Raw genomic sequence first — 12696 nt, forward strand, 5'->3', positions numbered from 1 at the left:
CCAGAACGCAGCATGTCTGTTTACAATGCGGCGACGCTCCGTTGCCGCACCGTAAATTTCCCATAGACAATCATTAGATGCAGTAAAACTGCATCTCTTGATTAGTCACATGCATAGTAACTGCATAAACGCAGCTTACTACGCATGTCTCCTAATTTAAATAAGATCTTACCTGTCCCACCACCGGAAGTCCGCGTCCACTACAGTTCTCGCGATAACTTACCGCAATAACTGCCATGCACGTGACCGGGGGTTATCTCAGGTCACCCTAGGCTAGTTCTCACGGTCAGCTGACCACGAGAGCTAGAGTATAGGTGATCGCCGGAGAGTTATCTCCGGTGGTCATCTACAAGCTCTGCTATGTCTAGATGTCAGGCATCCAGATGTAGCAGAGCTGGACTCATCGTGGGACACTCGCTATTAAGGACTGCGTCGGACACAGGGAGTATCCTTTTTTTTTCTCAGAAGATCGATGGCTTCGCTTGGATTACCAGTGTAATAAAGATTACCATCTTTATTACACTGGTAATCCAAGCGAAGCCATCAAACTGTGTGGTGTTTTGTTTCCTTAAAATACTTTATTCTGCATGTGTGTGTTTTATTAACCCTTTACCAACTATAAGATTAGTAATGGATAGATGTCTTATTGATGCCTCTCCCTTACTAACCCGGCTTAATGTCACCTTACAAAGGTGACATTAAACCCTTATTACCCCATATGCCACCGCTACAGGGCAGTGGGAAGAGAGAGGCTAAGCGCCGGAATTGGTGCATCTTGCAGATGCGCCATTTCTCGGGCAGCTGGGAGCTGGAATTTGTAGCAAGATGGGGCCAATATCCATGGCCCCTCTCTAGGCTATAAATATTAGCCCGCAGCTGTCTGCGTAGCATTTCTGGCTATAAATTATTGGGGGACAATACGTCATTTTTTGGGGGGTCCCCCTATTTTAATAGCCAGTAAAGGCTAAATATACAGCTGCAGGCTGATATTCATAGCCTGGGAAGCTCAATGAGTATTAACCCCTTCCCAGGCTACAAACAGCGGTCCCCAGTCGCTGGCTTTCCCTGTCTGGCACAGAAAATTGCAAGGGAGCCCAGGCCATTTAATTTTCAATTTTTTAAACATATTGCATGTAAGGCCGTGGCACACTTGCGAGAAACTCGCACAAGTTTCACACCTCAATACCCTGCACTGCCGCGAGCACTCGGGATCGGAGCATTCAGCTACACAGAAATACATGTAGCCGTACACTCCGATCCCAAGTGCTGGCGGCAGTATTGCAATTACAATTGAATTACCGGCTTTTATGCTATCTAGCTCTGTATTAAATATATATATATATATATATATATATATATATATACAGGTCCTTCTCAAAAAATTAGCATATAGTGTTAAATTTCATTATTTACCATAATGTAATGATTACAATTAAACTTTCATATATTATAGATTCATTATCCACCAACTGAAATTTGTCAGGTCTTTTATTGTTTTAATACTGATGATTTTGGCATACAACTCCTGATAACCCAAAAAACCTGTCTCAATAAATTAGCATATTTCACCCATCCAATCAAATAAAAGTGTTTTTTAATAACAAACAAAAAAAACATCAAATAATAATGTTCAGTTATGCACTCAATACTTGGTCGGGAATCCTTTGGCAGAAATGACTGCTTCAATGCGGCGTGGCATGGAGGCAATCAGCCTGTGACACTGCTGAGATGTTATGGAGGCCCAGGATGCTTCAATAGCGGCCTTAAGCTCATCCAGAGTGTTGGGTCTTGCGTCTCTCAACTTTCTCTTCACAATATCCCACAGATTGTCTATGGGGTTCAGGTCAGGAGAGTTGGCAGGCCAATTGAGCACAGTAATACCATGGTCAGTAAACCATTTACCAGTGGTTTTGGCACTGTGAGCAGGTGCCAGGTCGTGCTGAAAAATGAAATCTTCATCTCCATAAAGCATTTCAGCCGATGGAAGCATGAAGTGCTCCAAAATCTCCTGATAGCTAGCTGCATTGACCCTGCCCTTGATGAAACACAGTGGACCAACACCAGCAGCTGACATGGCACCCCACACCATCACTGACTGTGGGTACTTGACACTGGACTTCAGGCATTTTGGCATTTCCTTCTCCCCAGTCTTCCTCCAGACTCTGGCACCTTGATTTCCGAATGACATGCAAAATTTGCTTTCATCAGAAAAAAGTACTTGGGACCACTTAGCAAGAGTCCAGTGCTGCTTCTCTGTAGCCCAGGTCAGGCGCCTCTGCCGCTGTTTATGGTTCAAAAGTGGCTTTACCTGGGGAATGCGGCACCTGTAGCCCATTTCCTGCACACGCCTGTGCACGGTGGCTCTGGATGTTTCCACACCAGACTCAGTCCACTGCTTCCTCAGGTTCCCCAAGGTCTGGAATCGGTCCTTCTCCACAATCTTCCTCAGGGTCCGGTCTCCTCTTCTCATTGTACAGCGTTTTCTGCCACATTGTTTCCTTCCAACAGACTTACCATTGAGGTGTCTTGATACAGCACTCTGGGAACAGCCTATTTGTTGAGAAATTTATTTCTGGGTCTTACCCTCTTGCTTGAGGGTGTCAATGATGGCCTTCTTGACATCTGTCAGGTCGCTAGTCTTACCCATGATGGGGGTTTTGAGTAATGAACCAGGCAGGGAGTTTATAAAAGCCTCAGGTATCTTTTGCATGTGTTTAGAGTTAATTAGTTGATTCAGAAGATTAGGGTAATAGGTCGTTCAGAGAACCTTTTCTTGATATGCTAATTTATTGAGACAGGTTTTTTGGGTTATCAGGAGTTGTATGCCAAAATCATCAGTATTAAAACAATAAAAGACCTGACAAATTTCAGTTGGTGGATAATGAATCTATAATATATGAAAGTTTAATTGTAATCATTACATTATGGTAAATAATGAAATTTAATACTATATGCTAATTTTTTTTAGAAGGACCTGTATATATATATACTGTATATATATATATATATATATATATATATATATATATATATATATATATATTTGAAGAAAAAAAGAAAAGCAGCACAGAAAATAAAGAAAAAAATGTGGACTTTATTGCCTGGACGGCGTGGCAACGTTTCGGATACAAGATCCTTTTTCAAGTATCCGAAACGTTGCCACGCCGTCCAGGCAATAAAGTCCACATTTTTTTCTTTATTTTCTGTGCTGCTTTTCTTTTTTTCTTCATATTGTTAGAAGTCATTGGACTACTGACTGGGAAAGCTCTGCACTCCATCAGGTACTTTGTAGATGCTGTTCCAATTTTTGCTTATATATATATATATATATATATATATATGTGTGTGTGTGTGTCTCACTGATATATCTATATATGGCAGTGAGACACACACACATATATTTATATTTAATACAGAGCTAGATAGCATAAAAGCCGGTAATTCAATTGTCGGCTTTTGCTAAGTCCTTACCGAACACGACATGATATGAGACATGATTTACATACAGTAAACCGAGACATATGTGTTAGATTTTTAAATATCCCTCACTTATAATGTTAGTAGAGTGTGTATGCAAAATTTGGGAGCTCTAGATGTTAAAATAAAGGGTTAAATCACAGAAAAAACTGGCATGGGCTCCTGCACAATTTTCTCCGCCAGAGAGGGAAAGCCAGTGACTGAGGGCAGATATTAATAGCCTAGAGAGAGACCATGGTTATTGGCCCCCCTGTCTAAAAACATCTGCCCCCAGCCACCCCAGAAAAGGCGCATCTGTAAGACATGCCTATTCTGGCACTTAGCCTCTCTCTTCCCACTCCCCTGTAGTGGCGGGATATGGGGTAATAAGGGGTTAATGTCACCTTGCTATTGTAAGGTGACATTAAACCTGGTTAATAATGGAGAGGTGTCAATAAGACACCTATCCATTATAAAGGGTAATAAAGGGTTAAAAAAACACACATCTTATGAATAAAGTATTGTAATGAAATAAATACTCATGGGGTTTTAATATCTTTATTGTACGCTCAGTCCAACTGACGACCCTTGTCTTATGAAAAAAAAAGGAAACTAAAAAAGCAACAATATCCCATACCTGTCCGCCATACAGTCATGTCCCACGCTGTAAATCCATCTACAGGAGTTAAATAAATTTACAGCCAGGAGCCTGCTAATGCAGGCACCTCTGGCTGTAAAAACTGGGGAATGAAGGGAATGCAGCTTCGTTGACTTGCGGTACTGCACCCCGTGGTGGCATAAACTCATATGAACTCTAGCGTGAGAAAATATTCAGAAAATTTCCCATGCTAGAGTTCATATAAGATTATGCCACCAGGGAAGCAGCACTGCAAGTTTATTGGAGTGATTATGTTTTACACCACTATATATTAACTCTTATAGGGTATTTCCCAAGACAATTGTAAAAGACCTTAAAGGTGTGTGTAGATGCTGACAGAGGTGGGTTCATTTTATTAAAGTTTTCCACTTGAAAATGCTAGATAAATTTTGCTTTACTTTGAATATTGTTTATGTTGGCTTACGGAATGGGGAATTTACCTAGGACAAGGGATTTCTATGTGTGAGAAAAACTACTACTGATTTTAAATAGCAGATTCTGTTAACTACAATCAATAAATTTCTTAACAAGAAACACTTTGATATAGTACAGTGCACAATACCGTTCTCTTTTGCACACTGTACAGCTTGCTAAAAGACTCACGTTTTAGTGAGAGAGGCAAAAAAATGAAAAGTAATAAAACCGTTTATAGTAGCCATAGGGCGGGCCCCTAGAGTTAATTCCCCTGGTGGGCCGTATGCACCCCAGTCCGACCCTGTGTGTATCTATGTGTGTGTATGTATAAACATGTACATGTGTATTTTCATGTTTGTGTGTGTGTGTGTGTGTGTGTAGGCACAAGACACTTGAAATATTCCTAGCGTATTAATTGGTGTGCACCTTTTAATGAATTAAGTGCATCTTACTCTAGCAGCCCCATTCATTCAGATTGCCTTGCACAATTCTAGTATTAATAAATCCGGACACTTGTTCTTTGCAACACATCGCTTTGTGTAAACAGAAGACGTGCGGCTGATAACATGATATGAAGGGTGACAGAATTATCTAATAGTAATCATTCTGCGTCTATCATTCTTTGTCAGCCTGCGTGAAAAGGATGGTACACAAATGTTTAAAGGTCTGAAATTGGCTTGTGAAAATGCACCTTAAAGTGTTTGTGTGTGATCTGCAGTATGTTAGCAGTTGGGGCCCCACTTTAAACTTTTGTGCAGGGCCCCAATTTGTCTAAAGCAAGCTCTGACTGTTATCACTATGTTTACATATAGAGTTAGCAGGACATCTGAACAAGCACATGGCTTAAGGTACCGTCACACTCCGCAACTTTGCAAAGAGAACGACAACAATCCGTGACGTTGCAGCGTCCTGGATAGCGATCTCGTGTTTGACATACAGCAGCGATCTGGATCCCGAGCTAGAAGTCCAGAACTTTATTTTGTCGCCAGGTCGGCGTGTATCGTCATGTTTGACATCAAAAGCAACGACGCCAGCAACAAGCATAGGGCCCCTAGATGTGTGTCGGATCGGTACACTCCGGCTGTTTGACATGGAGCTAACAACCAGCGAGAATGAGAAGTGAGTCGCCGTTACGTCACTGGATCGCTCCTGCATCGTTCTGGAGTTGCTGTGTTTGACGTCTCTACAGCGACCTAAACAGCGACGCTCCAGCGATCTAGTTTAGGTTGGATCGTTGTCTATATCGCTGCAGCGTCGCTGAATGTGACGGTACCTTTAGGACAGAGGGAGCAGTGAATAGGAGAACTAATCTGGAAATTGCTGATTCTGCTGGGTGCTGGGAATTGTGATTATGCAGGACTGATAAGAGCTCTGGTAAGGTACCTTCACACTGAGCGACTTTAGAACAATAACGATAGCGATCTGTGACGTTGCAGCGTCCTGGATAGCGATATCGTTGTGTTTGACACGCAGCAGCGATCAGGATCCTGCTGTGAGATCGCTGGTCGGAGCTAGAAGGCCAGAACTTTATTTCGTCGCTAGATCACCCGCTGACATCGCTGAATCGGCGTGTGTGACGCCGATCCAGCGATGTCTTCACTGGTAAGCAGGGTAAACATCGGGTTACTAAGCGCAGGGCCGCACTTAGTAACCGATATTTACCCTGGTTACCATTGTAAATGTAAAAAAAAAAAAAAACACTACATACTTACATTCCGGGGTCTGTCGCGTCCTCCGGCGTCCGCTTCCCTGCACTCCTCCTGCATCCTGTGTCAGCGCCGGCCGGCCGTAAAGCAGAGCACAGCGGTGACTTCACCGCTCTGCTTTACGGCCGGCGCTGACACAGGATGCAGGAGGAGTGCAGGGAAGCGGACGCCGGGGGACGTGACAGGCACCGGAATGTGAGTATGTGTTTTTGTTTTTTTTACATTTACAATAGTAACCAGGGTAAACATCGGGTTACTAAGCGCAGCCCTGCGCTTAGTAACCCGATGTTTACCCTGGTTACCCAGGGACTTCGGCATCGTTGGTCGCTGGAGAGATGTCTGTGTGACAGCTCTCCAGCGACCACACTGCGATGCTGCAGCGATCGGCATCGTTGTCTATATCGCTGCAGCGTCGCTTAATTTGACGGTACCTTTAGGAGCTGAGAGGGAGGAGGAGGGAGGTGAGCAGCTAACTGCTGTATAGAAATCAATAGGCTGGAGAGAGATAACTGGAATGTTTGGAGTTAACTCCTGTCCTGGAATATTACTACTGTACACCCTCTGGTGTCCAATCTCCATTGAAATAAGCTGCACACTTTGTAAAATAAAAGCTCTCACTGCAGGAGTATGAAAGCAAACAGAAAAAAGCAAGTCAAGTGCAAACTTGCTTATTTTCATGACATCTAACTAAAGCAATATAATAACATGAGAATACCTCTTTAAATACAATACAAAACAGCCAGTGGTCAGCAATCTGTATCTGAGCTAATAGCTCACTATAAGGTCAATTTACCCATCCTTTCAGATTTATGATGTAGTGATCACAATAGATTTAGGATTTTTCCTTATAGTTTGAGATTATTCTTCCAAACGAAGAAGTTAAAATGAAGATGTTAAATGCTGTATAATGCGTTACCATGATGTAAAAAAAAACCTCATAAATACCTGCGACGGTTATAATAATTTTTCAGCCATTCCCCTCCTCTCCCTTTACATTCTACAATGAATATATTACTGTCCCATAACGTTAAATCAGCCACTTTTTGGCTATTCCAAGCTGTGAATCATTGACCGCTGGTGAGTGGTGACTGCAGGACTGGCTGACTGACAGCTGCTTACTCCTCTATATAACTGAATTCATGAGTTCTGCCATCGTGTGCATACAATACTATACTTGGCTTTTGTAGCATACTTCTCTACATAGCAGCACACTGCCAAAATATCAACTGGAGAAAATATTGCTATAAAATGAAGATTAGGCGATGTACTTGCTGTTGTGTGGCTGTTAGTGCTCTGATTTTGCTGGTAAAAAAATAGCAATTGAAGCAAAAACAGCATTGAAGCCTATGGCATTGAGACCAGAGACCGAAAATCACAGTATGTCACAGGTTGCAACTAGTGAGGAGCGAATATACTCGTTACTCGAGATTTCTCGAGCACGCTCGGGGGTCCTCCGAGTATTTTTTATTGCTCGGAGATTTAGTTTTCTGTGCCGCAGCTGAATGATTTACATCTGTTAGCCAGCATACGTACATGTGGGGATTCCCTAGCAACCAGCCAACCCCCACATGTACTTATGCTGGCTAGTAGCTGTAAATCATTCAGCTGCGGCGATGCAAACTAAATCTCCGAGCACTAAAAAATACTCGGAGGACACCCGAGCGTGCTCGGGAAATCTCGAGTAACGAGTATATTCACTCATCACTAGTTGCAACGTGACAACATAGGACATCATTGCATCCAACGTTGCAATGTGTCACTTAGATTTCATTGTCATGCAGCGTCTAGTCCTAGCCTAACTAGGTGTCTATAAACTGAAGAATAACCCATTTATAGTGGAATATTTGCCTTTTGTCTATGTTAGGTTGTTTTCTTCCAAACAAGTCAGAATGCCGCATACTGTATATAGTAGACACCACATGAGTCTTCTGCTGTGCAATAACATAAAACATTTTCTCCTGCACAATTTCATCATTTTCAAGTGCGTTGCTAGAAATGAAAGTGCAACAGTTTTATTTGATATTTTATCCTCTGACTCGGATCTGAAACCGGAATTGCGAGAACCTGTAAAGCCTATTGTAAGATGCTCCATCTCTCTATAAATGTTGAAGGAAAATGAGTCTCGAGTCAGTCAAAAAAATATCAGTTTTACGCTATAAAAATCCTTTTGTTGGAAAAAAAATATATAAAACATTAAATAAAATTGTACCTTTGCTGATGTTTTTGCCAAAATGTCTTGTAATTCCATGATTTTCTGCACTAATCCATGAAAGTCATTGCACGTCGGACATGCTGAAATAATAAAGATAGAAAGTTCCGTTTATTTGACCATTTCGAGAAGCAGACCGTCACCTCACCCTTTTAGAAACAAAGAGATATACATACTGCGATTTAGATCAGGACACTGGGAAATAAACCCTTGAGGCATGATAACGATCTGTAGATCTTGCATGATCCCCTGCAGACAATGACACCGAGTGTAAACATTTTGTCACATATTATGCTACTTTGTACAAAGGAAGCCGTCATGTCTGTACAATACCATTTTTCCCACAAAATCAATTTTCATCTGTGTAACTGTATCCAATTAAGATATGAGTGGCACATAATAAAAAGCAACCTATAAGTTAAATAACATGACTTGCTTTTCCCTGAAGGGTATGTATTGATTTTTTCCTTTTTAATGAATTCATGCCAAGAGAATTGATGGAAATTAATTAGTATAAACATAGTAAAAAATACATTCTAGACAACAATAGGAAATGTACAAACCAAGATTTGGAGCAATAATTGTTTGTGCTTTCAACATATATGTCCACAAAGGATTTTACATAGAAGCTAAATATTTTGTCTACATTAGAACAAACAATATATCATAAAAGAACAATATTAATGCATGTCTTCACTTTCACAAGGAAATGATTTTATGGCAGGACTCTACAATATAATTGTTCTTCTAAATCACTCTATTAGTAGTTTTTGATGATAAAATGCAACAGGGACCACCCAAAATCTGTGCTGTATTCTACACTAAATTATGCAGTATGCTCTCATTAGTCTTTCTTATCTGCTGTCTTCAGTGCGGGAGTGAGCGCTGTAAAATCATACGATCCTTTTTGGTGCGTTAAAGATGGTAGCCCAGCAATAGAAGAAGGAAGGTGGTTATATTATGGGCATTCTGTGCTGGGAGTTATCATCAAAAATCACCGATAGCGTGATTTAGAAAAATTGTAGATAGATAGATAGATAGACAGACAGACAGACCCCGGCATTTATATTGTTTTCGTATGAAAGTGTAAGTACCCTTTAAGTTTAACTTTTTGAGTAAAGTAGGGATTTACCTGGCCCTAACCATATGTAGGAAAATCATATAATATTACGTACTACATTTATTATTCACTATAAGGCATTCATATCAAGGCTTTTACAGACATTAAAAGATATACCTAAATGTAAGTTAGATGACTGGCCCCATTCTCCAATGCATAGACAGAGATACTGTACTTGGACTAGAGTACTAAGTAGTAAGACTAGTAAAAGTAAGCAACTTACTATTTAAATAATCCAATGAAGCTTTATTTTCTTTACTAAATCTATGTATGGTGTGTATTGTGTGTGTATATTAATATTCTCACCAACAGCCGCCTTTTGCAGGATCCAGCACCGCTCCGCTCCTCTTCTCAGTGACATCACAGCCCTTCAGACTATACGGCTCACTCTGTGCGTTAGCTGGAAGTCTCTTTAACAGTGTAACCTATGAAGCTGAAGTCTGACACTCTGTATACTTAAAATGTAAAAGCCACTTCCGGGACTCACAGAGGGTAGTGTGACCTGTAGAGTCTGAAGAGTGGTGACATCACTGAGAAGAGAAGTGGAACAGCTCTAGACACTGGAGAGAGCAGCTGTAGGTGAGAATACAGCACTAACACACAAACTACACTACATGCACATATACACAGATTTAGTCAAATAAAAATTTCATGGGAGGGCTTCTTTAATCTAGGGAAATAAGATGGTAGTGACTTATTTTCCAAGGAACAAAGAAGAAGGCACAGTGAAATCCAACATGCGCAATGTTCTTGTCCCCTGAGAACTGCCACCAGGGTGGAGTTGAGAGAATCAAAAGTTTAGCTTAACAAGTTCCAAAAAAACTGGTCAGTGTGTGGGCAAGTGTCTCCAGCCATTTTTATTTTCATTGGTCCCCTACACTGGGACCACCTTAACAGTACACATCACTACAGTAACTGAAGACATCCAATCTTATTTAAATGAAATAAAAAATATTGAATACTTTAAAACTAAAAAATTTTACAACTTAAATTACAAAAACGTCATACTCAGAAGCTTATATAAAAACGGATTTTGGCCAAGTTTAAAAACCCATAGATGTATAGTTATCAGCAATGAAAAAAGGTCATTTACCGACAATAAATGGGAAAATAAAATCGTGTACAGAGATACTAGCAGGATTTCAGATAAAAGAATAATAAGTTCCGCGATATGGCAGCTATGTTTGACAACTGAAGCAGGATGACTTCATAGAGATAAGACTGACATTAATGGATAGTGTGGAAGATCTTATTTTTTCCCTCTAAAACACACCAAGTAGACGAATCACTTATTTCTGTTTGCCTTTCCCTGGAGTAATGAAAGAGGAAACAAAGAGGGCACATACTGAATAATGGAGGAAGACATTTATTGCAACATTTTCTTGGTCTGAAAGAACTACAATAACGCCACTGAATGCACTGATTAACTCCAGTTGCAAGTAATAGGAAAACATTATTTGATTTTTGTTATAATCACTCACTAGTTACGCAGTAACTAATTTTACCTAGGTCACAAACTGTATATAGAGGGAAAATAAACTTAGGCACTCAACTTTGCGGAATTTTATGATTTAATGTAGTCATCAAATTAAACGTTTCGCCCACTATAGACGGCCTTCTTCAGTAACAATGTGCAGGGTTAGAGATATGCGTGAATGACATGTAAAGGTGTCCCACATCAGCACTGTAGCAGGGTGAATCTGCAGGGAAGCGAAATGTCCAAAGACCGGGTAACCGGTAATGCATGGGAGCCCAGGTGGGCGGCGTGCCGGCGTGGCAGTCAGAGACGCGGTATCCACCGCTAGTCAGAGCCCATATTATTGGTGCTCTAATACTAAGAACAATGAGATGAAAGACTTTTCCCTACAACTTTTTAAACTTTTTGATGTAAATATTCTGCTTCAGTTTGATTCTCAATACTCATTAAAGAAGTTGTCCCTTTCCAAATGTTTCAAGAAACTTTTGACCATATATTCAGTAACTTTTAAAAAAAATAAACTGAGCTTTACTTATCCTCCCCACATCGAGAATTGCATCTCTCTACTGCTGCCTCCCTTTCTGTTTGGCTGCAGCGGTGACGTTACTGCCACGAAATACTGAGCCCAGCGGCTGGTACAGTTTACATAGGGGTCGCTGAGCTCAGTGATTGCCTCCAGAGCTGTAACCTGACGCCACTACTGCAGCCACACAACCCTTTTAACAAATCTTTTAATAACAAAAAGACTATGAGAAAGCAAAGATGTAGGATCGGACTTCAATCGTCAATCGAAAACAGACAAAAAACCACATACCTTAAAATAGCCATGTGCGTTGTTTCTTTGTCCAACCCATAAGGTTGTCCCTGATGGAATATCCATGTAAGGCTTTTCCACAATTCTTTCATAAATCCTGTTAACCAAAATACACATTGCAATTAACAGTTGACAGAAACCATTACATGTATAGTCTGAAATTAATTGTCATCTGTAGTACTGTAGGTATGGCTACATGAGGTATGTATGCTGTCATAACCATGACACGGTCTTCATGTAGGTTCTGACTATTTGTGTGTTCTGAGTATATATGTGAATTTTTGGTCGATCACATACTAGTTTCAAATACAGGACGTCATATCAATTTCCTCCAAAATAATATTTTCTCCCTTGTGTGTAGTAATACAAATGAGAATCTGCTGTATAGTTCCTTACTTGTTACAATCCACATGTAAAACCAGGTGAGAAGCGCTGATTGCCAAGGAAAATCTATGCCATTTGTCATCTGCCAAAATATACGGAAATACTTCTGTTTGCGATCGATGACTCCCAGAGCTGTAATGTAATCTGATTTCATTTCGATGCCCACTACTTTCAAGCTCAAGATACCTGTGTGATGAGGAACACAAAAAATAGAACAGGAAAATCATCAAACAAAATAAATGAAACAATGTCTTATGGTTACAAGTTATTCCAAGACCAAAGTTATATGTATATATACACACCGATAAGGCAAAGAAGTAGAAGCAGCGCAACAAGGACAAAAAACTAAGATGCAGCCCTGAAAGTCAAACTTCATTGCGCAGGTCGAAATGTTGCACTCTGGGTGAACAATGAGTCACAGTGTTTCATCTCATCATTATATATATATATATATATAC

The 12696-nt window shown here is 40.5% G+C and overlaps 1 protein-coding gene across 1 annotated transcript in view; it reads right to left on the reverse strand.

Moving 5' to 3' along the window:
* The window catches only part of NELL2 (neural EGFL like 2), a 587110-nt gene that overhangs the window by 393182 nt on the left and 181232 nt on the right, over window positions 1-12696 (reverse strand). Inside the window, exons 4-7 of the mRNA XM_069764734.1 lie at window positions 12251-12424; window positions 11855-11951; window positions 8620-8692; window positions 8444-8526 (exon numbers count right to left, since the gene is read on the reverse strand). Of these exons, the coding sequence (XP_069620835.1) occupies window positions 8444-8526; window positions 8620-8692; window positions 11855-11951; window positions 12251-12424 (427 nt within the window). The remainder of the gene's footprint in view (window positions 1-8443; window positions 8527-8619; window positions 8693-11854; window positions 11952-12250; window positions 12425-12696) is intronic.

The sequence above is a fragment of the Ranitomeya imitator genome, chromosome 4 (genome assembly GCF_032444005.1).
Source record: "Ranitomeya imitator isolate aRanImi1 chromosome 4, aRanImi1.pri, whole genome shotgun sequence".
NCBI lineage: Eukaryota > Metazoa > Chordata > Amphibia > Anura > Dendrobatidae > Ranitomeya > Ranitomeya imitator.